Genomic DNA, 23520 nt, shown 5'->3' with positions numbered 1-23520 from the left:
TACCAACCATAATATCTGTATATTCAATGTAGGTCTTCATCTTTATAGCAATCGGTATCTTAAAACAATCTTCTCTTCTTCTGCAAAATCTTTTTATTGCATTTGAGATTTGTCATTTGCTGCCAAATAGAGCATAAACCCTCTATGTAGCATATTAAGACAGAAGTCTGTGTTTTGCATTTAGGCCCCCTTTCTGTGTGCAAACAAAGTCAATTTGGCATACATGTATAGATAGTTAGCAAATTTAGCTTTACTGTTTGATAACAGGAGCATCTTAGATTTCCAATCCAGATATGGTATCTGATCTGTGTGTTTATGCTCCCAATACTATGAAGAATACTCAGGTTTCCCAAATCATCCAATCAACTTATTTCCAGTGTTAGTTTTCATATGGTGGAAATTTTCCAATTACCTTCTGTATTTATCATTTACTTTTATTGTATTGAGAAATCAGCCTGTCTTGTTAGTTTTCTCAGTCAATGAGAACACAGAAGTTTAGTAGTTTCTTTTGCAATTCTGACTATTTAGGCTGGCTTTCAACCTTGGAAAGTCATAAAGAGACTCCCTCCCAACTGCTCCTTTGTGTCACAAGAATGTTATGTTTTTGAATAATCCAAATTCATTACCAGCATCTGCCATCAATTTCTTAAAGTATGCACCATTCTCTACAATGCCTTTGTAAAAGGTTGTTTTCTTTTTATGTTGCTTCCACCATCTTTAAACCACCCTATTGTTATTTGTTACTAGCTTTCTCTTTTGTGGAATAAGGAAACTCGAGTGGCCCCTGGCAATAGTTATATCAACAACTCAAAATACTTTAAGTTAAAAGTGGTAGCTATGGTCAGTGTCAGTGGCAAAGCTAGCCAAAAATAGTTGGCCCTGCTGTATGGACAGGGCCATGCCCCTATTCAATAGGAAACACCCATGAAAAAAATTCTTTTTTGCAGATGAATTTGTTCTTAAATTCAGTAAAAAGCAAATTTTACAAACTCATACTTAAAGGCGTGCTTTAAGGTGCTTACTTTTCAAACAAATCTTTGTTAAATTGTAGTAAGGCTCTACAGCTGAAGTAAAAGTTCAAATTGGTGTTAACTAAATTTGACAATAAAAAAGGGCAGGGCTGACATTTGAAGTTGCATATCATATATTTGTGGTATTTGAAATAGTCCAATTAGACTATTCCAGATTTTGGTCTTATAAATCTGATAAATCTAGATACATAATTCCGCTGGTTTTTTCTCCAACTCCAAAATTTCAATCACTCACCAGGTCTAAGAAAATCTTACTTATTTAGGCCACCATGATACACCATGCCTCATACAAAGGCCGAGATCAGTGTGCCTCATACAGCCAAACCTTGTTGGTTACCATTTCTTTCTTGCGAACGTTGGACTCTATCTTTATGCAGCTCAATTGAGGCAAGTTTTGCTGTCAATAATAGCAACATTGATATCACCCAAGCAAGCAGGAAATCCACATTCACATCGCCGCACCATAATACTTGAACTGGCCTCCTTGCTAGCTTACTCTCATTTTAGTGTCTCTAAACAGAACGAGAATACCCTGGGCAGTCCTTGCAGTCCTGGTCTCAGAAAAAGCAGGACCAAAGGTTTTCAAAAAGGGCTCTTTGGCCTACGTAGGTGAACCCTCTAACCAATCAAATCACAAATGCTTATGACATGTTATGATGATCATTGAGCAGGACTGCTCTTTGTTCTAGACTATCGTGAAGCAGGACTAAATTTACAAAAGTCCATTGTGAAGCAGGACCGAACAAGGGCATCATGTTATGAGCCGGACCAGAATACACGTTTGCCATAGGAAAGAACAGGACTTGTGATTAGCATGGGATGCCTTTATTAGCTGGCGGAACTGGGGACTGTTTATCAATCAGAACTTGAAACTTCCTTTTTGCGACAAAGAAATTTCCACCATCCAGATATATTTTTATTTTATCTTTGAAAGCATATAGATTAAGTTGTACATGAATGATTTTTTGTGGGAGACAGTAATATGAGATTGTGAAATCTTTTGTATGGTAAGTTGACATTATCCACCCCATATTTCAAATATCACTTGAAACCACATCCAATCATAACTATGTATGTATATTCTAAAGGTGTTTATTTTAAAGATGGCATTATTGTGCCTCTTTGCCTCCATGTTGAATTTAGCCGCTATTTTTACAGTTTTGGTAAGTGAGTCTGTATGCAGTGGTGTTTTCCAGTAAAATCATTTATATGTGTTTTATCAGTTGTATAACTTTATTCAAAATAACTTTTCATTTCAAGTTTAGCAAGATTATATAAAAGTGTCATATTTGCCGCTGTAGCTGTTTGCATCATTTGTATCTTGAGGTTTTGTTGGTTGTGACTAATTCTTATTTGCAATTTCTTTAATATTTCCATTGCATAGAGGTATGTTGTAGCCTTTTTTGTTTAGTTGTTTAGTTGTTTAGCAAACTGTCGGTTTAGCAAAATTCACAAACATGTATACATTTTTCTCTGCCTACTCTCTTTGGAAACCTGAATTGCAGTGCTGGATTCATTTGTTGAATAAACACATTGCATTTTAGTCTTAGCCTTCCTTATTTTATAGTGGTAATGTTTTATGTTCCTCAGAGAATGCGATAATTGTTTGCAAGCGTATTATGCAATCTTATTTGTTTGCAGACTTGTATAAGTGGCTTTAAATTTTGAAGATAATATTTGAATTTTGTTTGTTTTTGCTTCTATCTGTGTTTCAGTCAACATTCTAATTTTAATTATTTATTACTGAGTATTATCATTCGGTTTTGCCTTTAATTTAATTTGGTTTTCATGATTCACAATTTTTGTGAGCTAACATATTATTTCCCCTCTCTTTTTTCTTGTAGGAAACTGAATTTTACGGGTTTTCTGAAAGGGAACTAGGACTTAAAGAATTCAGAAGCGTTATGTCTCCCAATAAACTGAAATTCCAGGACGACTTTTATATGCCATTATTTTTATCACATCGAAGAAGAAATCGTGACCTGGTTCTAGAAAAGGCTGGCAAACTTGAAAAAGAAACGAGAAAATCACTAGATGCTTTACCGAGTGACAACAAATGTGAAGTCGGAAAGAAGAAGAAGACAGTTGATTGCATCAAAAAAGTTCAAGAAGAATTCAATTTTATGGAGCTGGATAACCCCTATGCAAAGACATATAAATCGTACAGAAGAGACAGAAGCAGGTCTTTTCCACTGCCAGTTCCTAAAAGCGAGTTGAAACTGGAAAATAAAGAGCAGACGGAAACTAAAGCTCCTGTACGGCGTCAGTTGACTGATGAAATGGGGATTGCCTCGAAGCATTGCAGTGATGCAGCAGAATTGGCAGTCGAGAAGAAAGACAATCAATGTACAAAGACAGCAGAGAGCCAAGTAGGCCTGAAAATGAAAATTCATTACCAAAGCCATGTTAGGCCAAAACGGAAAGTGATCGTGCAGGAAAGGGATGATTTTGTTTATAGTATCACCCTACCTAGCAAAAAGAGAGCGCGAACTCTGTCACCGACTGTCATAACAAGTGCAAAAATACTTCAAAGGGGTCCGATAGCTGACGAGGTTTATCCCATGCAAGAAAAGGCTCCACTAGAAGGTAATCTGTTTATTTCGAGTCTACACGTTGCCCTGTCACTTACTAGCAAATTTTTAGCCTGTACTTGGGATATATTAAAAACGTGTAAACAGATTCCGTATCGGCAGTAAGGTTCTAAAAATTGAAATTTATGTATCGTCGATTTTGTAAATGTTTTGTAGTCTTCATGTCACTGTTTTTTGCACATTCTTGTTTTGCAGTTAATTTATAAGTTACATTTTTCTTCATCTCGCTTTTTATGTGTCATTTTGTTTTATTACTAGCACCTTGCTTACAATTTCCTTTCTTTTAAAAGCAGCCAGAGCAGATGTGACAGAGCTCGAAACCTCAGTATGTATTGCTCAACACATCTTATTTATATTTTTCATGCAAAAGTCAGTGGTTTAAATGTCACCATAAATTGTAAATTGCAAAATTCTAGAAAGTTGCAAAAATTGAAAACCGCATTGTTTACTGTTTGTACTTAAAAGTTTTATGTTTGACACATCAATGATAATTTTTAACTTATATATGAATTAAGCTTCATTTTTATGTTCTTCTGAATCTATAAACTTTAGTTTTTCATCTATTCAAGTTCATGCTGCAGCCTGATGCTTCGAAAGATCTTTCTAATGACGCTCTAAAAGAAGTAATAGATAAATCAAATACCGGACAGGAAACAAGCTTCCAGCAAGAATTAGAAGTTGAACACGACATAATAGTTCATCCTGAATCAGACTTTGGGAAAGTTCATCAAGACTCGCACTATAAACAAGACTCGGAACATACTGGGCAAAAATCAAGTATTGAACAAGCTTCTAAAATCGACCAAGATTCAGATATTAGGCAAGAGTCGAATATTGGCCAAACCCCTAAAGTTGGTCAGGATTCAAAAGTCGATGGGCCTCTCAATGTTTCAAAAGTGATAAACACTGAGCCTAGGCCCAAAAGGAAGAAACGTTTTAAAAACTTCAGAGATCCCAATGAAGGCTACCAGCGAGCTGTTTTAAGTGACATTTTCCAAGAAGCTGTACCTAGAGACAGCGTTACTGAGCCAGCTTGTACGTTATCGGTAGACGCAACGAAGACAGAAAAGTCTATCGCTGAATTTGAAGACAAAGTTGAAGAAACAGCGATGAAAAGCCCCTTAGAAACAAGCAATGAAAAGGATGTTGATCTAAGGAAAGGGAAGGATAGTTTGTCTTGCCCAAAGGTGCATGAACATGAACAAACTAAAAGAACTAAGGAAAATAACGACAAAAGGCCTAAAAGACAGTCGAGATACAGAGACTCCTTAGGTGAGACCACTGTGAAACCAAAAGATTTCAATTTAACTGACAGTTGGTTCATAGTTAACCCAACGTCTAGCAAGAGACGCTCGAGTACCACAAGAACTCCAATTGTTCCAAAATCTGAAAATTCTCAAAGCAAAATAAAGGATGAATCTGCTGTCGATGCAACTGTAGAACAGAAGTCTATTCACCAGGCACCATCTGTAGGTAAATTTGTTTCTGTAGAAGGAAGTAAGTCTGTAACAAGAAAACGAAGGTTGAAGAATGTGACTTACTCGTCTGTTGTTGATTTGACATCAAATGTTGGAGATACTGCGCATTTAGGTGTCATGCAGCCAGAACAGAGAGCCTCCCTGAGCAACACTAAATCAACTGGCGCAGTTGAAAAAAATGACACTTCTGTGGATATTAACGAGATGTCTAATGACAAAAAGACATGCTCTGACAATAAAGATAATAATGTATTTTCGAAGTTTTCAGACCGTCGAAAAGGTAGTTTAAGGAAATCTTGCTCTGAAGCAGAAAACAAGAAACAAGGTAAAATTGAAAAATCTGCTGAAGAAAGTTCCAAAGAAAATGTTAAAGATGCAGAATTGTTATTGTCTTCTAGCAGTTTTATAAAAGACCAGGAAAGCGTTGCTGAAAAGGTTCAAAGAGGTAAAATTGAAGACAATGTCTCAAAAGTTGAGCGTTCTTGTAAAGCTGAAAATAAGACAAAGTCAAAAAGCATTGACGCTGTGGGCCAGATTTCTACTGAGGCGGGTAATGATGACAACCTTGTGAAAGAAATGCCCCGAACAAAGGTTTTGCGAAGCTCTTTGGCAAGTAAAAGAATGAAGAATAGAAGTCGAACTAGCGAAAAACAGATAATCACTGTTGAAATCAGCGATGATTTCGGGGAATCAAGTGCTTGTATAAAATGCGATATCGATGGAGAAATCGAGTCTTTAGCGGGCACAAACGCCCAAACATCAAGTTCTAAAAAAGAGACAATTGTCGATTCACAGGGAAAACTCGGTGAAGATAACATCCGCGATAGTCAAATAGAAAAAAAATCTTATAGTGATGCGGATACATCTGTTGGAATAGAAGAGCTGAAAAGCAAAGAAAGTGAGGCGTCAATGCAAGTGACACTTGAAAGTAATCGAACTGATAATGACTCCACGCCAGAAGTTACTTTTTCAAAACCACTTGCTATGATTGAGGGAAAGAAATTTGCGCATCCTTATCTATCTACCGATGAAGACAGTGAAAAAGCTGAGTGTAAAGATGAGAGTGTTGTACCACGAAATGAGGAGAATGTAAAGGAAAATTCACAAGCAGCTGACAGTGGGTCTGGTGAAGGGTCTGAGGAAGGGTCTGGTGAAGGGCTTGGAGAAGGGCCATATGACGGATCACTTGAGGGGAACATGCAGGAAGATATGAAAAAAGATGATCGTAAGGTGAACAGGCGATTTCCAAATGCGGTGGATAAGGACATCAAAAAAGTTAGATCGGGGAAAAGTTTTATTATAAAAACACCGGTAGATGATTCTGAAAAACAGGTTTCCTTGAAGGCTGGTAAATTGTCGACACGACGCAATTCTCATGGAGAGTTAAATGAAGATTCAGATGCAGATCTTGATCTTGTTGCAACCGATGCGAACGATGATGATGATTTCAAAGACAACAAAGTTAAGCGGAAGGTTTATACTGTCGTGCGCAAGATTAGGAGAACTGAGATAAATGCCGAAGGTAAAAAGGTAACCAAGATTATTCGGCAGGTCGTGAAAAAAGTTTGCCCTGTAAACGCTGACCCTTTCGGCAAAAAAGTTGTTGGCAAGTCTACAGAAACTTCTGAAGCAAAGGACCAAGAAGCAGTTAACAATAAAGGTCGGGACCCCAAGCATCGCAATGCAAAGGACAAAGGTGAAACTGGGAAAATGACTTCAGAGTCAGAAAATGATAAGGATTCTGAAAATTCTTCCAAGGCCAAAGGTGATCGGAAAGTTCCTAGAAGCAATTCCGGAAATAAGGCATTGAGGTGTGGAAAGTGTCCGGCATGCGTCCGAAAAACAGATTGTCGTGAATGTGAGAACTGCAGGTATGTTTCGCACGTCAAAGTTGTTTATGATGCTAATCAGGGGTTCGCAACAGACAACGGACACTGAAACTTTTTTCTAGGGAACCTACTGTAGTCTCCAATTGTCATTTCGTCTGCCATTATGGTCACATGGTTTTCGTATTTTTCTGCATTTTCCTTATACCTTGTAAACAAATTGTCGGACAGGAAATGCCAAAAAAGTCCAATGGTCAACAGCAAGATCATAGCAACCGTATAAACGTGTCGTTTTAAATCTAATATACATCTTTCAATGTTCGCTTTTTCAGATCGAAAGATTACCTGCAGTATTTCTTCTCGTATTCTCAGTAAAAGCACAATGATTGTATTTGTAATCCTTGATTTTTTAGCAGTTACTAAGGACTTTAAATTCACGAATTTGTTCAATTACGTCATTGCAGGAGAAAGATAGCAAGCTTTCCGAAGAAACTCAACATAATTTGCAAGTATGTCCTTATTGTTATTGATAGTCAAGTAAGTTTCATTCTTGAGTCATTTACGTTATAGAAATGCATTCGAGGTCTTATTATGATGAATTTCATTTGTCTTGCTTTTTCAGAATGAAACAATGTCGGGAAAAAGTTGACAAAACACAAGCTGAAGCTTCAAAATCAGTGTCTTCAAAATCAGTGCCTTCAAAAGGTTGGATTTTCGTGTAGAATCCTTTGAGTCTAGATTGAGTTGCCTTTCTATGCAGTTTCCTTATGATCGCGCAAAGTGTGAAAATTGCGATAGTAACATAGGAATGTTTATCAAAGCAAGGAACAGTGAACTGCTTTTCAATACTGATCTAAAGAAAGCAAGCAATGAATCGATTGCTATTCATTTTGGGGCAGTAGTGTGACTGTCAATGTCCTCGAGCTATAGTTGCTCTCCAAGGAGCCATTTTTGGACCTTTCATATTCAGTTGACTAAAGTTTTCCAGGAAAAAAGTATTGAAATCACCAAATTATGCAAAATCTTTAGTTCTAAACTTTGAACCCATATGAAATTCGCGCCGGGCTCCCATAACTTTCTTTCCGTCTAAATAACCAGGTTGTATCTGCCTTTCAGTTGTCCTGCTTTCAGTCGTAATACATATTGCAATGCAAACTTAAGCTGATCAATTCTAGCGATGTTAATAGTTGTATATTTTGTGGTTTCAGACGAAACTCGACCTGTGAAGAAAAAGACGAGTGTAGTTCATGAAAGAAAGGAAATGACAGTGAAATCTTTGGCCAATAAGAAACCGAACGAAGCCAAAAAGGGTTCTCATGCGTCAACATCTGCCCCCGAAAAATCCGTACCAGATAAACCGAAGCCCAAGTCAAAAAGTAGTCGGGCCGGAGCAAGAACTGGGGATTCAGGTGATATCGTTTACTCGCCGGGTTTTAAACTGCGAAGCCAAAAGTCAACAGAAGTCCAAGCAAAACCAAACCGCATTTTGAAAGAAGTGCAGTACAGTGGCATGCAGCCAACGGTGAAGCTTCCGTGGCCAGTGAGTATTTTTCTATTTTAATTTGTTCGTTTAGTGCCCCTTTAAAGTGTCTTGCTTTTGATAATTTCCCCGATGATAAAAAGTATTAAAACCAGTTTAAAGATGTTATGATCGATTCTCAACAGGTGCTTCTTGCGCCTTGCAAGGAATGTTAAAAGGAAGGCAAAGTGACATTATTTTATAAGATGAGAATCTACTTGATGAGAATCAAGAAAAGGCTACAAAGAGAAGGATGTTGTCGCTCTCTTTTCGAACACAAAAGCCGGACAAATCGTTAACGGCTTTTTATAAATGATATGTTCCTTCTACCGTTTCTCAAACGAAATTGCAAATCAAAGCGGAAACAAATTTTTACTTTCTTGTTGTTTTTCCTCTAGGAAGAGCAAGACGAGCAGAGTGTCTGCAATTCTGGGAATTTCTTTTGCGTTACAACACCCATCACAATAGCAACTAAAGATATATGTTTTCATTGTGGAAGTGGTGGCTTTCAGAAGGTAATTCTACTTTCAATGTTGTGACTTTATTTTGGTCAATAAAGCGGAAATATTGGCGTGATTATTTGGTATGATTAGGTTTTCTTTTATAATTTGGAAGAATTTCTGGAAATAATAAGAAAAAAGACGATAAGATGAGTTAGGGAAACGATAAGTTAGGCAGTTTCACCCAACTTCAATCGTTATATTGAAATTAGATAATTGTCAATATCTGTCTTTACATTATTTTGATAAAACTATCGAAATTTAGAAAAAAGTGAAAATTGTAAAAAAGTTGTTCTTTTTATCAACGACAATTAAAAAACATTGTAGCGTCTTAGAACGACTAGGAGGCCATTCCATTTCTCCTCGGGAAGAAAGTCTTATTTGCCCTTAAGCTGACTTTCTTCGACAACCTAAAATCGGTTTATACAGGCTTTGGTGTGATACTTTTATTTGTTATGATACCAATGATATTTAAATATTAGGAAAAGATTTTTAAGATTTTAAGTTCTTGGAAGAAAAGGTCGGTTAATGAATATTTTTGTATATTTAGAACTTGCACCGGTACATGGCTATGTACTAAAATGCCCAAGTGTCACAGCTATTGTACTTTTTCTTTATATTGTTGTGCAGATGGTAACATGCATCGGCTGCAGCGAGGCATACCACGAGTTCTGCATTGAAATCGATCCTCTTGATGAGAACCGTTGGTTTTGCGATCGATGCAAACGTTGCAATGTCTGTGGCTACAAAGACAACTTGCTGATGTGCGATAAGTGCCACGACTGCTACCACGCAGAATGCCTCGGTCCCAATTATCACAAACAAACAGAGGGCGTTGATGATTTGTGGGTTAGTATTTTGCACCTTCCACGATTTCTCTAGTATGTTCCTCACAAAATTGGTTCCAATTTTCTACAGCAAATGCTATCAAACTGAGATAAAGATCTAGCAACGTATTTTTAAAGAGGCCACGTAGAATGTTTTTTTATATGTTGGATGCCCTTGCCACTTTACGTTTGAAGCTTCATTTGCTCTGGTACTTGTTTGTGCCCTGGGCCTCTCTCACACAAGTGACCAAAGGCCTTTTTCCTTTTAAACCTTTTTTGTTCTTATCAAGCTTTTACTGTCGTATCTCATTAGATAATTCCATGTCAGCCTCATTAGTTTTATAGCATTGAACATGCCCTTGTTCTTGCGAATGGTCACCTCCCATTGTCTCATTTAGCAGAAAGAAAAGCAACATTGTATATCACGTTAAATGAGTGCTCCTGTAGAATTATTTTCTTTCGAATATTTTTTTATTTCGTTTATGCACGTTGTCCTAACAATGATGTTATCTAATGAATGATCTGAATTCGTTACACTTATTCAAACCTATTATTTTTCTTACCCTAATGAGGTCCTTTGTCGACGATAAGAAGAATATGATAGCAGAGAATCAGTTGCTTAAGAGTCTTGAGTGAAGTTAGGAAATTTTTTATCCCATGTTAATGTCACTTCCCTTTACTGTTGTTCCATCTTATTGCTGTTGTTCATTAATCAAGTTATAAGATATAACGTCTGCTAATGTTTTTTGATCTCTCGCATCACAGAGTTCAATATAAAACGGTATTTATTTTTCTACAGCTTTGCGCAAAATGTGTCAAATGCGAAAAGTGTGGCACCAAAATACCTGGAAAGGTTTGTAACATTTGATTATAAAGTTTGCATCTTGGGATCAACGTCTTGCTAAAATCTTTGAAACATGACAAGAAAAACAGATAATCTGTATATACTTTTACCACCTAACTGCTAGATCTTCCCCATTTGTATCTGTTCTCATATATGACCTTTTTATATATATATATATTCAGTATAAAAACTTACAACAACAAATTACCTAAAACAGTACGTACGAACTACTAAACTACATTACAAGGACGGAACCCAGGAGGGGCAATTTATCATGACTGCCCCCTGGGATATGACATGTATCTAAATATGACTAATAATGGCACACTAAAACTATAACACTGCATATGCATATACTAGATTATAATAATACATTCACAGTAAAATACAACATATACATATACGGTAAATACAATGGACGTTTGACATTGGACGCCATTGGAAAATATGTTATAATGTTCGAGGTTTATACCTAATATGTATATATGACCTTGCGATCTCTCTAGCAATGGTCTGTGGTGAACCACCCAAAAACTGTTTCTGAAATTAAGATAGTAGTCTTTTCATTAGCCTGCACCGAGAGATGACATTCAGAAAATTGCCTTGAAGAAAATGGTATGTACATCACCCTGCACCTTGCGAAAAATACAAGCATTAAAAAAGCAAGTGAAAAACGGCCCCTTGTGGTCCATACCATAAGTCCAGGTTTTTCACTACTCGGTCTACTTTTCTTAGATTTTGTTATTATCGGATTAAGGCTCTTTCATTACGCTCTCTAATCTTACGTCGATATTTCAAAATCAAATTTCGGCCTGGAATGATAATCCAGGTCACAGTATACCTGGCTGGTTGTGACGATCTGATAAAATAAAACTATCCTTTGTATTTTGTCTGAAGTCTTATTGCTTGTTCTTTTTCCACAGCGCAAAGATTCGAAGTGGATGAGAAACTTCACTTTGTGTGAAGAATGTGATCGAAGAATGCGTCGTGGTCAGTTCTGCTCGATCTGTGAGAATGTCTATTCAGAAAATGACTATGATACGAAAATGATGTATTGCTCAAACTGCGGCAAATGGATCCACATGGAATGCGAAGGCCTTAATGCCGATGAATACGAGTGCCTCGCTGAGTTACCTGAAGAGGTTCCTTATATTTGTAAATTGTGTCATAGCTCTGAAGTTTGGCCTAAATGGTACCAAGAAGTTCGTGAAGAAATGCAAGCTGGTTTTGAGAAGGTAAGACTCCTCCTGTTTTATTCTGATTTATGTCAAATTCTAATGTAACATAACATATTAGCGTAACAAGTATCAGGGGGGATGGATTAGGTGAGAGAAGATGTCTGCGTATGTTGCAAATCTGTCCCTGTATGATGCTAGTGTAAGGAATTCTTATAACAGAGCTGCAAAAACGCAACTATGTTCCCAGAATATTCTCAGAAAAATTCTATCTAAAATAAATATATATTTTACCAGCTAAATCTAAAATTGAGCTAGTTAAATATAAAATTGAGCTAGTTAAATCTAAACTTGAGCTCGTTGTAAGAAAAAATGAACATTTCTTTAGAATACCTTCCTTAATGTAAGAGAAAAATCTTTCAGGTTGCAAATAAAAACCAGATTGAGAATAACCAATCAATACTTTGTTTTGAATTTTGTGGACTGTTTATTGCAATATTTTTATTCAGCAGAAAATTTTTCTCTCATTTACGAAGTTCCTAGAAAGAAAATTATTTTTGCAGCTATACCTTGTTTAAGTATATATAAACTACGATTCGACAGAAGGGTAATCATGTAAGGTTTCAATTGCATTCATCTGCCCAAATAGTTAACCTCAGCTTGAACAGCTGCTTTTGTTTTCTCAGGTCTACTATGAATTGGTAGCTTCAAGCGATTACAAGATCGTAAGCAAACATCTTCCAGAGGTGAGGCTACCTTTTAATCATACATTAAAATTGTTTTGAATCTGAATGCTAACATCAAACTACATTACCACATCAATGAGGCCCGCTGTCTGCAACCTTCTGTCGGTACTCTACACTCTGTGTAATTTGCTGTGGATTCCTGTACAAAAGAATTTTTAGCGTTTCCAGCTACTTAATTTTTTTATTTTATTTAGGGAACAAAGTATCTTCAAAAAAGCACGACCTTAAAAGTATTTGGGCATGCTATGCTTGATTGATATTGTTGCTAACACACTTTGATATTTCGATTTGATATTAGGTATATTCAACGATAAGCCTATATTAGAAACATGTTCTTTAAACTTGAGGCATTTTCCCAATTTTACCCTTATTGGGATACCTTAAGCTATGACCAGGTATAATTATTTATTTTATGATTATTACGAAGTAAGAATCCCTGTTTTGTTTTAATGATCCAGTTAAAGTCGTATGTTCACACTTCTGGTTTTAGTTAAAATTTGTTGTTTATTTTTCTTTAAGTTCAAAGAAAGTGACGCAAAGAATATGCTCGACAACATTTTTGAAAAAGTTCAACGTCATGAAATGCCTAAAGTTGTGAGTTTTACAAAGCCCTGTGTGTTTATAATTTTTAATTGTTGGTTACAGTTGTTTCTGTTGTTTTTGTATTAATTTCTGCCTGTTTCTTTCTAAATCTTTCTCTTTCTCAATTTATATCTGATTATATGATGATACTCAGTATCCCGAAAATTGTTATAAACATCAGAATTTGCGGAATTGTCATTCATCAAGACCTTGAATTACCGTAATCTACCAAACAGTATAGCTCAATTCAAGCCTATGTTAGTGAATTAACATCCCGCAGCTTACAAATCATCAGTTTAGCATACCATCATCTCGAGCAGTTATTTGAAAAAAATAATGAAATATCTTAGCTGCGTCATCCAAATAAAGACAATAAGCGAGTAAATGAATTAAGTACCAAAATGAAGTTAAAAACGATGTTTCGAGCAATAACGAGTTACTCGTTACATTGTAGTAATTTGAAAGCACGATTTAAAAAGCTTGTTTACAACAAAATTTACTTTCTCATTTTTTTTCGTAAAGGTTGATTTCAAAGAAGCAATGATGGAATTCATAGAGAAGTTAAAAGAGTTGGTTATTGGAGTTTTGCCTGATCAAATAATTTTTGACTTCGAAATATTGTTGAAAAAGGTTAGTTATTCGCCATTTGTCTCTTGATCCGTGTAAATAGATTATTATGATCAACAATAATCAGCTGATTTCATAAAAAATGTACATTGGAATTTTAAGTTGAGAATGTATTTGAATATACTTGGGAAGATAGCTGAGTATTTATTTTTGCTATTTTAATTCAAGAGAACAACCACAGTTGCTTGTATACATAATTTCTCGACAAATTTTATAAATGTTGCTTTTCATTCTAGCAATTAAAATCCATGTTTTCCTGGTCGGGTGGGGAAGATCCAAAACCAGATATAACCAAAGCACCGCCAGAAACATCAATCACTAGTGGGGTTTTAGTACCAGCGAGTGCTGTGAAAACGATTGACTTGGACCACACCTATCACAATACAGAAAGTAACCTCAGGACGGAAAAGAATGGGGAAGGCGACACAGAAAGCTTTGACAAAGCATCTGAATTGGAATTAGCACTGGTGAATACAGATTCAAAGTCTTCATCAGAAGATGACAATATATTTGAAAGACTGCTTTGCAAAGAAAAAAGTGTATCAGAAACTCAGGATATTATGCAGGACAGTGGCATAAAAGCAGTATTAAGAGTGACGAACGTGGACAGCGCCCACCAGATTGTAGAAGGAGCGGCTACCACAGTCAAAACCGATCTCCCTAATGATGCATACTCTGACGTCACTAGTACCAAGACCGAGTCTTCCGATGCAGATCCAGACCTTGCTGGCTCTTCTCAAAGTGGCGTTGCTATGGATGATGATACCTGTCAAGATGTTGATGCGGAAAATTTGCAAGGGAGAATACGAACAGCCAAACACGTGGGTACAGCTCGTATTATAGGGTCCCTGTTTATCAATCTGGGAGGGTTTTAGTATAATTTGTCTCAAATGTAGCTATCATAAGACTTGTCAGGCTAATAGTTTTGCGTTCAGCCGACATTTGATCGCTTCAGATATATCAAGTTTTACGCAATACCAACACAATTCTGAGTTATCTTAACTTTATGGGATGAATATTTGCTCTATAGAAGCCTTGCGTAAGAAGTTGGATCGTGGTTACTTCAACGGACTCCACGCAACGGCAATGATTTCATATTAAGTGCCTTGAATCAAAATCAACTGGGCAATTGAATTGATTTGATTTCTTTATTTAGAATGACGACAGAAGATGTCAGCTTTGCAATCAATACGGGGACGACTTCGAAAAGGATGCTGGGAGGATACTCTATGCCGGCAACAATGAATGGGTTCACGTGAACTGCGCGCTTTGGTCTGCAGAAGTCTACGAGAATGATTCGGGACACCTTCAAAACGTCCACAACGCAATAACAAGAGGCCAGCAACTTGTACGTGGATAATTCCGAGTGTTGTTTGTATTCATAATTGTTATTTTTGGAACCTTTTTTCCAGTCTTTGGAACTTTAATGTCTCTTTTTTGATAATACAGGATAAATTTGAGCACCTTCTACTTAGGCTCTCACCAGCAATTAATAGCTCCTTTGGCGTTGGTGCTACCAAAGCTAAGGGAAGATGAGGTGGTTCCGACAATCTCTCTTCTTTTGCGATGGGTGTCCCTATCTTTCTTAAGTGGTAGCAGAGATGGTAACAGGTAACAGTGAAATTATTATGCATATTAGCACAGGTGTTACCCTGCTATTCGTGAACGGCTATCTTGAAAACATGGAATCAAGAAAGCTTGAATCTTGGAATCTTGGAATTTGTGAATCTTGGAATGTGAATAGAAGAAATTTAGGTCTTGTGAGGTAGTACCCTCATTTGATATAAGCCCTCATAACAAAGGCCCCAAACTAATTAAAACTGCATTCGCTAGAATGTTGTTATATAGCTTTCAGAAAACACACTCCAACCTTCCAAATTTCCACATTGTTAATGTTATCAAGATGGATACATGAACTTGAATGTTTTTTTCCTTTCAGCGCTGTTCAACTTGTCGGCAATGGGGGGCTACTGTTGGCTGCTGTGCCACCAGCTGTCAGAGTAATTATCATTTCATGTGTGGAAGGTAAATATAATAACGTTATCCTTCTGCTTTGAGTCTGCTTTGTTTTTATGCTTTGAATCAAAGGGTATATCTAGCTTATCGGGTCCTCAAGAAGAATTTGATGATAGCTTTTTGGCCTTGAAACCTTATTACTTTTTACCCGGCCTTTGATCTGTTAGGAAATCCAGGATCCTCTGACATCTTGAATGTATTTGTCAGTTTAACTGCACGAATCTTTCAGAAAACGTAGCACCCTGAACAGGTTTATTTACATTTGCTATCTTCTGTTTTAGAAACAGCTCTGTGATCTTTCAAGATAACAAACTAGTGTATTGCGAAAAACATCGGGCGAAATCAAAAAGTGAGGTAAGAAATTATTTTCAGATGGCAGTTTAGTGTAGTAAAAAAGCTATTTTTTGTGAAGCAGGGCCTGGTCCTTCTTCTCATTATGACTACAATACAAGTGGCGACTACATTGTGACTACAATTCGTTTTTCTTATTGAATGTTCAGTAATGGCAGAATCTCGAAAACCAGATGGAAGTCCATGGCCCTGTCCCCTGGGCCATCCTCTATCGACGATAAAGACTTGTACAGGTTGTCTTTTTCGTTAGATTATACCAAGGCCTTTTGGCATTTTTCGGAACCAAGAATTGTTCCAACAACTCCTTCCTGTATCCAATCAGTCTTTCTGATTTTGTTGACTCCTACATCGCAGGTTCTTCTTGACGGCGAAGGCTTCGTGGTTGCAAGACCTGTGATGGTCGACTTAGCAAAGGTATCAACTCTTAAGAAGTACAATGCTGATCACGATCCAGATTCCGTTAGCCTTTATTCAGGTAACTCGAGATAACTAAGTTGACTGCACCATTTGTCTTTTATTTTATTGGAACAAAATTATTCTGGCAATCCTGTTGAAGAAAGCTTTCCAAAAGCCCGCTCAATTAATTCCAATTTTGAATCTTCTATGAACGTATCATAGTGGCCTACCGGGTCGCTTTTTTTGCTAAATCCATCACTATTATTTGAGGTACAATATAATCATTCTACCAGATTGGGTACATAAGTCCAAAAGATGTGGCTTATTTTTAGACAACCTAAAAAGAGATGGTTTATTTTAGTATGAGGGCCTATGAAAAATTAATGGAAACACTACATTTCACACAAGTTCTAAATATGACGTACAGCGTATTTATTCATTTTTCTGCATTTTTAAATGTTTTTTTGCATCTTTCCCTTTCTTCGAACATTTACTGGCATCTGACTCTAAAAGATATATTATTTTATTATCTACACGTGGTATTAAAAAGCGCATTACGAACTGTATTACATCTTGGTCGCTTTAAATTGCAGGTTCGTTGATTGTTCAGCGCCTTGGAAGACTAACAGATGCATCAAATAGTGACGACGTTCTGCTACCCATTGGCTTCAGGTAGACATGATGTTTCTGCGGTGCTTTTTTCTATAATCCCACTTATATTTATCAACAGCTCTTCTTCTACACATTTTCAATGATTTCTGATACGACTGCTAATTCCTTTTTTAAAAATCTGTCTTCAGGAAAATACGATTTTTAAAACTCTGTCTTCAGGAAATTACCTTTTTTAAAACCCTGCGTTAAAGAAAATACCTTTTTTAAAACTCTGTCTTCAGGAAATTACCTTTTTTAAAACCCTGCGTTAAAGAAAATACCTTTTTTAAAACTCTGTCTAGTTTATTTTGTATTTGTTTTCTCGGAGTCTCCCCAGTGTTAATGACCTTTGCTTGGAGATTGTGTGTGTAGCAGCTATTCGCTTTATTTCGCTGGATTTTCTGCGGCTATATAACTATTTCTTTGGGAAAATCTCTATGATATGAAGGAAAAAACACCAGATCTTAATATCTCATTGATTAATTTATTTTTCAAGGTATTATAGACCATCAATATTAACCCTATCTAGGGACATTTTGGGACATTTTGTAACATTGCCCTAAAAACATAGCCTGATGACAAGCCCATATATTCTAAAGGATAAATGAGCTGGTTATCAAGCTAAAAACTTTGATATGGCTCAGTTTCCCAGAATATTGATTATGACCATATTTTTTGTTTATCCAAGGGCTACCAGATTGTTTTGGAGCACCAAGGACACCCGGAAACGCTGTAAATATTATTGTACCATTGAAGAGGTGCCTGTAGTTACCAAACCGATTGCGGAGGAGGAAGGAAGGAGCCAGTGTATGAGTGGATGGACCATTTGTCATGTTTCTAAGTCAACAAAAAGAAAAGAGAGAGATTTTGAATCCGTGGATGAAAACAGTTTAAGAAAAAAGCAAAGACCTGATAATCTTGAACCGTCGAATGGCACAGCGCGTATTGAGACAACAATTAGTTGTACGCAGTCCCCATCTTACGTAGGAAGACCCCTCAAAATCGGAAAGATTCCTCTCCCCGCCAGTGGCCCGAGGCGATCAAATATTTCCAGTCTCGCAAATACAGCACGTTCAAATATGATAGCAACAACATGCACGGTCACTATACCATCATATGCCCCCATTTCTGTTCCTGGAATAAGAACCATTTCACCAAACCCCAAAAGACCCACATACACGAAAACGTCGCCGCAAAAGAACACACCACACAAGATCATACCCCAGCCGAGTTCACAAGTTTCACCCTTTGATTTTCAAGGCAGAAATCAACAGCCTTTCGAAAATGTGACAAAGCCTAGGCTGATACAACCCAAACTTAGGTATGAACTTGTACCAACCATCTTACAGCCGGATTGCACAGGCTCTTCAAAGCGACCAATACTTCCAAAGTTTGAGACGCCCGTTGTAGCCATAGCCCAACACCTTCATTACCACCTCAATACAAATCCCCAGATGTTACATTACGTTGGTGACACTACTTTGCAGGGCCTAAACCGAGTTTTAGGATTGACGTATCCGTCTTCGCTGAACCCAGTCCCCCTCCCCGTCAGTTCAAACAGTGCGATGCTGCCGTGTTATACAATGAACTTGCCAGAGGCATTTTGGCACACGCATACAGTTAATGAATCACGTGCTCAGAGACAGCCGTTTCAGGTGCACAGGGGTAATTGCGTTGCAGGCAAACGGAAAAAAGTTGATGCACAGAATCAAACAAAGGATGACGGGGGACAGGAAAAAGGCAACACTGTTGTGCTAGATAAAGCCGAACTCATGAAAAAGATTCATGACTGTGTGAAAGAACGGGTCAATAGTCGAGTACACGAAAATAAGAATATACCTTTAAACAAAGTAACTGAATTTCAATCAGAGAAAAACACAAGTTCTGATAAATCTGTACCTAATAGCAACAAATCTTTACAAAATAACCATCAGAATCTATCGCGACTGTCTATTCAGAGCTCATCAGCAACCAGTGAACATGATAAAAACGATTTGAATGGTTCGAGTAGAGAATTGAGGCAATCAAATTCTGGGGATATCAAAAGCTTACCAGCTTTCTCAGAGCTCGTAGAGAAGCTGTCACAAAGCGACGAATCAGGGAATTCCCCCTGTGGTAGCATAGCAGAGGATTCACCGTTATCGTTGAACAATATAACTGAACTCTCGTGCCTACAGGCTGCTGCTCAGTTAGCTAAATTAATGCCAGAAATGTTTAATGAAAAAGAGTTAAGGACAAATGCAATAGAAACAAGTGTTCCACGCCCTGATCAAGTAGTAACTTGTGCAAGTTCGCAGGACACTGTTGCTCCTGACTTGAGATCGGATTCTGAGCCTGAACGGCCTAGTTCGCTCTCGAAATCGTGCTCTTCTGTTCTTGTGAGTAAGAGCACCAATCGTCAGAATCGCAACTGGTATCATGAACAAATGGAAAAGCTGCTTAAAAACGGAAAAGAGACTGCGAAATCCAGTTTGCGCATTCACGTGAAAAATGAAGAGGGTTTGCAGATCAGTGGCAGCTCAGTCCAAGGTAGCTTTGCTTAGAAAATTTTCTCAAGACATTTCAAGCCCCAAAAGTAGCTTTGCAAAGGATCATTTGTCGAAAATTTTCAGATCAGTGGCAATTTTATATCATTGAAAATTTTCGCGTTTACATGCATAAAACGGTCCCAGACTTTGATGAGTTCCTGCTTACAGAAACGTACTTTCATAAAAGACCAAATGTTCTTATACAAAATCAATATTGTTTAATTAGCTCATAACAAGCCATTACGCCAATATTGATAATCACAGCGCTCTTATAAATGCCCGAAACTATGCTGTTACGCTAATATGACACCCCGTTACGCCAACATTCGTAACAGCGCCTCTGACGCATAATTCCTACAATGTTCAGTTACAAGATATGTTTGAATTTGAAAATTTTTCGCTAAAATTTCACATGTATAAATTTCGTATTGTACAACATGCAGCCTAGAATATTTAGTTATGCTCACAAAATGACGTCATGACGAAATGAGCGTACTTACGCCAATTTTATATCATTAAGCCAAAGAAGCCAATTTACAAAAAAACTACTACACAACGCACACTTAGCTCTGCTCTGTCTGCAGGCAGGATAGCACATTGTTCATAGGCAAAATTTGTAGACAGGAACATTTCAAACCTTGAAGTTAGGAGTTCTGATTACAAAACTGCGATGAGTATCGCCAGTACTTTCTCGGTGAGAATATCCCCGATAAAAATATTTTATGCAACCCTTTTCGTTGTCTCTGTTTATAAATGATACACTAACTTAAAAGTGAATATCAAGTAAATAAAAGTGCTCATTTATATATCCTTAATTTTTTAGATATTTGGAAACAGCTTGTTGACCTATTGAACGAAACACGAACCGATCAAAAACTACCAACATTTCTTTTCAACGGTAAGTTTCTGTCTTTTCAAATATTTCGTCAACAATCTTACCAACAATCTGAAGTCTGGACCCATGCCACTATAAACCATGCCAATTTTCTTTTTCTCAATGCACAAATTTGTTTGATCATTAGTTATGAATTTTATAGCTTATCGCATTTTCTGAGAAAAATGCCACCCTTTCAAGAGAAAAATGTTGAATAAATTCTTGAAGCTATTTAATGATGTAATAAGCATTCAGTTTATTTATGATGATTTCAAGTATCTTTTACAGGAAACTTCCTGAAAAGGTTTTAAAGCATGTTTTCTTTGCTCTCAAAGACTCAAAAATTTTTATTTGCTCTCACCAAATCTGATCCTACATTTTGGTTCGTGAGCCAAAATTTTGGCGCAGTTTAGCCCTTAAAGTACGTTTTATTATTCCCTTTCAGACAGCGAAGCATTTGATTTCTTCGGTTTGTCGAAGTTCCCTGTCGTATTTTTGGCCGAGCAGCTTCCTGGTGGACACAAATGTAGAAGTTATAAGTTCCAGTTTCACCTTCCTTGTACCGTTGACGAGGATAAGGTAAGATTTAATTCTAAGAACTGGTTTTTATTCTTTGTCACAGCAAGTTTTTTTATCAATAATTGATAAATTCTTTGTTGAACATTGTGTGTTTTATTGTAGTCTTTCATGCTCCAAAATGACTTAGGCAAATTATCTTCAATTTTACATTCACATTAAATTTTGATGCTAATTACCCTGTCAAAGCAAGTTTTTGATTGAAAATGGATAATCTTTTGCTGTAATTCTTGTTTTTCACTGCATGATGAAAAGAGTCTGAGACAAATCGTAAAATTGTAAGATGAAAATTTGTCTTAACCTGTATGCCATTAAATGTTCGATACCGTAAAGGCAGGGCTGTACACACTTTTGATGTGAAGAATAGGAAGGCTTGGAGGACATAACAACTAAATAAAATTATAACCGTAGAGAGTAGTTTTAAAAGTGGCCTGTTGATCGCATTAAGTCTATCACTCAGAGTAGCAACTTGCCAATGTCCTGTTCTATACATCAATAGATCAAGACAAATCTTGTACAATTTTAGGAACTTCCTCTCAATCCTCATGGTTGTGCTAGAGCTGAAGCAGTATCAAGGTATTGAATGCTATTTTGTTATCTATATTCAAATGTTAAGTGTATCAAATTATGAAAGAAGTCAAGTTGCATGAATACTGTTTTAATACTTCATGTTTTCACCAGATAAGATACTGGCTTTATAATGTGAATTTTCAAACGTTTGTTAGAAAGGTTTATGTGGTGGTGTAATGAGGCGATGTGGTGAAATTCTGAGTGGTAAAGAGGACTGGCTAGATAATATTATTTGTATAGATTTCTTCAAAACGAAAACATTTTTTTTGTGGTTAGCATGGTCTCCAGCTTATATCCGCAGAGACCTTTGATCCAAATATCAAGTCTCTAGTTTTTTAAAAAACAAGTCTTGCAAACTTTATTTCTAACTTATGTGTACATACTTTCATTATACTTTATATTATTCTTACATTATGGTTTATAAATATTATTTATATTTGAAACTGCTATTATAATGCTTTTTTTTAGAAAGTACTCGGTATGTCGACAGAAGAAGTAAAATTAGAAGTAGAATAATTCTAACATATGTCCAAAAAATTGTCTTTCCCTTGTTGTTATCCAGTCTAGAACACTTTATGCTTTGTGAGACGGATGTGTTTTAGTCAGTGTTCTGAAAGGGCCATAGCGAAGAGCATTCATTCAAAGCCAATATTTTTTTCCATCAGGAGACCGCCTGCAGACATGTTTGCATGGCTAGCATCGCCCTACCGAACTCTCCCAAAATGTCTAGATGAACCGGACAATGATGCAGAGATAAACAAAACTGCATCAGATCTGCCTTTGTCGATGCGTTTTAGGCAGCTTAAAAACAGCGTGAAGAATCATGTTGGTGTATATAGGTATGACATCATTACTGTACCCTTCAACTTTGCTGTTTTTCGTAAAATTTATTATATCATGAATATTTACGGTAGACTAGCTGCAGAAATTCGAAATGTTTCCTGAAGGCTGGTCACTACAAGCAGACTAACACTGTAAATGGGGTTCATTTCAAAGTTATTCTTGCTTACGTCAAAATTTTTAGTGACTTTGAAAATTGATCTTAGTTGAATCAAATAACAGAAAAAACACTCTTGAATCAGCTGTGGGCTATTAACCTTGCTTATTTTGACTTTGATCAAACGTATTAAAGACATTAAATATTTTTATACGCTTGTAATCTAAGGATATATGCTTTGATTTTTCAATCACCTTTAATAAAGTAGTTCTTTAAAGTGATTCTGAAAGTTGTTCTTTATACAAGTCAACTAATTTATTATTTTGATACCAACGTCATCATATTTTTTAGCCGGTGTGTCTGCAGTGTCAAAAATAACGTTAAAATAGTTGCGTATGGATTACTCATACATTTTGTTATTGCTCTATGAGGCGAGTAGAAACTGTGTAGTCTCAGTAAGTTGGGGCTACCCAGAATTATCCGGCAACCATTACATAGAGCTGTTTCTTTTCACAGGTCTCGTATCGACGGAAGAGGGCTTTTCTGTAAGCGTCAAATAGAGGCTGGTGAGATGGTCATTGAATACGCAGGCTCTGTTATTCGTGCTACTTTGACAGACAAGAGGGAGAACTACTACGAGGGAAAAGTAAGTTAAGAAATCTTTCCATAAAAGTAGGATAGGGATGTATTTGAAGTTTATTCGTGAGAAGGGTCTAAAGTACAAAGCCCTTTTGGGTAAGTGTTATCAAACTGTGATGCACAGTAGAGCAGTTTCCAACTTTTAAACAAAGTTCAATGGTAATATGAATCGTGAAAATATATGCATCTTTTTTAGATCCCTTGTAGATGAAAAGACAGCTCTAAAAACCTTATAA

The 23520-nt window shown here is 36.7% G+C and overlaps 1 protein-coding gene across 2 annotated transcripts in view; it reads left to right on the top strand.

Annotated features, from left to right (window-relative positions):
* Window positions 1-23520, top strand: part of LOC148957688 (uncharacterized) — a 30301-nt gene that overhangs the window by 2058 nt on the left and 4723 nt on the right. Inside the window, exons 2-26 of one of the 2 annotated variants that reach the window (XM_089114747.1) lie at window positions 2876-3617; window positions 3913-3947; window positions 4192-6971; window positions 7391-7435; window positions 7549-7631; window positions 8135-8466; window positions 8844-8960; window positions 9576-9794; window positions 10572-10625; window positions 11540-11851; window positions 12478-12537; window positions 13057-13131; window positions 13642-13749; window positions 13983-14567; window positions 14903-15094; window positions 15686-15771; window positions 16044-16116; window positions 16468-16588; window positions 17103-17181; window positions 17849-19689; window positions 20512-20586; window positions 21008-21141; window positions 21665-21714; window positions 22374-22547; window positions 23162-23291. In XM_089114747.1, coding sequence (XP_088970873.1) covers window positions 2876-3617; window positions 3913-3947; window positions 4192-6971; window positions 7391-7435; window positions 7549-7631; window positions 8135-8466; window positions 8844-8960; window positions 9576-9794; window positions 10572-10625; window positions 11540-11851; window positions 12478-12537; window positions 13057-13131; window positions 13642-13749; window positions 13983-14567; window positions 14903-15094; window positions 15686-15771; window positions 16044-16116; window positions 16468-16588; window positions 17103-17181; window positions 17849-19689; window positions 20512-20586; window positions 21008-21141; window positions 21665-21714; window positions 22374-22547; window positions 23162-23291 — 8502 coding nt within the window. The remainder of the gene's footprint in view (window positions 1-2875; window positions 3618-3912; window positions 3948-4191; window positions 6972-7390; window positions 7436-7548; window positions 7632-8134; window positions 8467-8843; window positions 8961-9575; window positions 9795-10571; window positions 10626-11539; window positions 11852-12477; window positions 12538-13056; window positions 13132-13641; window positions 13750-13982; window positions 14568-14902; window positions 15095-15685; window positions 15772-16043; window positions 16117-16467; window positions 16589-17102; window positions 17182-17848; window positions 19690-20511; window positions 20587-21007; window positions 21142-21664; window positions 21715-22373; window positions 22548-23161; window positions 23292-23520) is intronic. The other variant, XM_089114748.1, reaches the window with a different exon arrangement.

Source organism: Rhopilema esculentum, chromosome 21 (assembly GCF_057945365.1).
Source record: "Rhopilema esculentum isolate cy_ngs chromosome 21, ASM5794536v1, whole genome shotgun sequence".
Taxonomy (NCBI): domain Eukaryota; kingdom Metazoa; phylum Cnidaria; class Scyphozoa; order Rhizostomeae; family Rhizostomatidae; genus Rhopilema; species Rhopilema esculentum.
The sequence above is the reverse complement of the archived record's forward strand: the minus strand, read 5'-3'. Positions and strand labels throughout refer to the sequence as shown.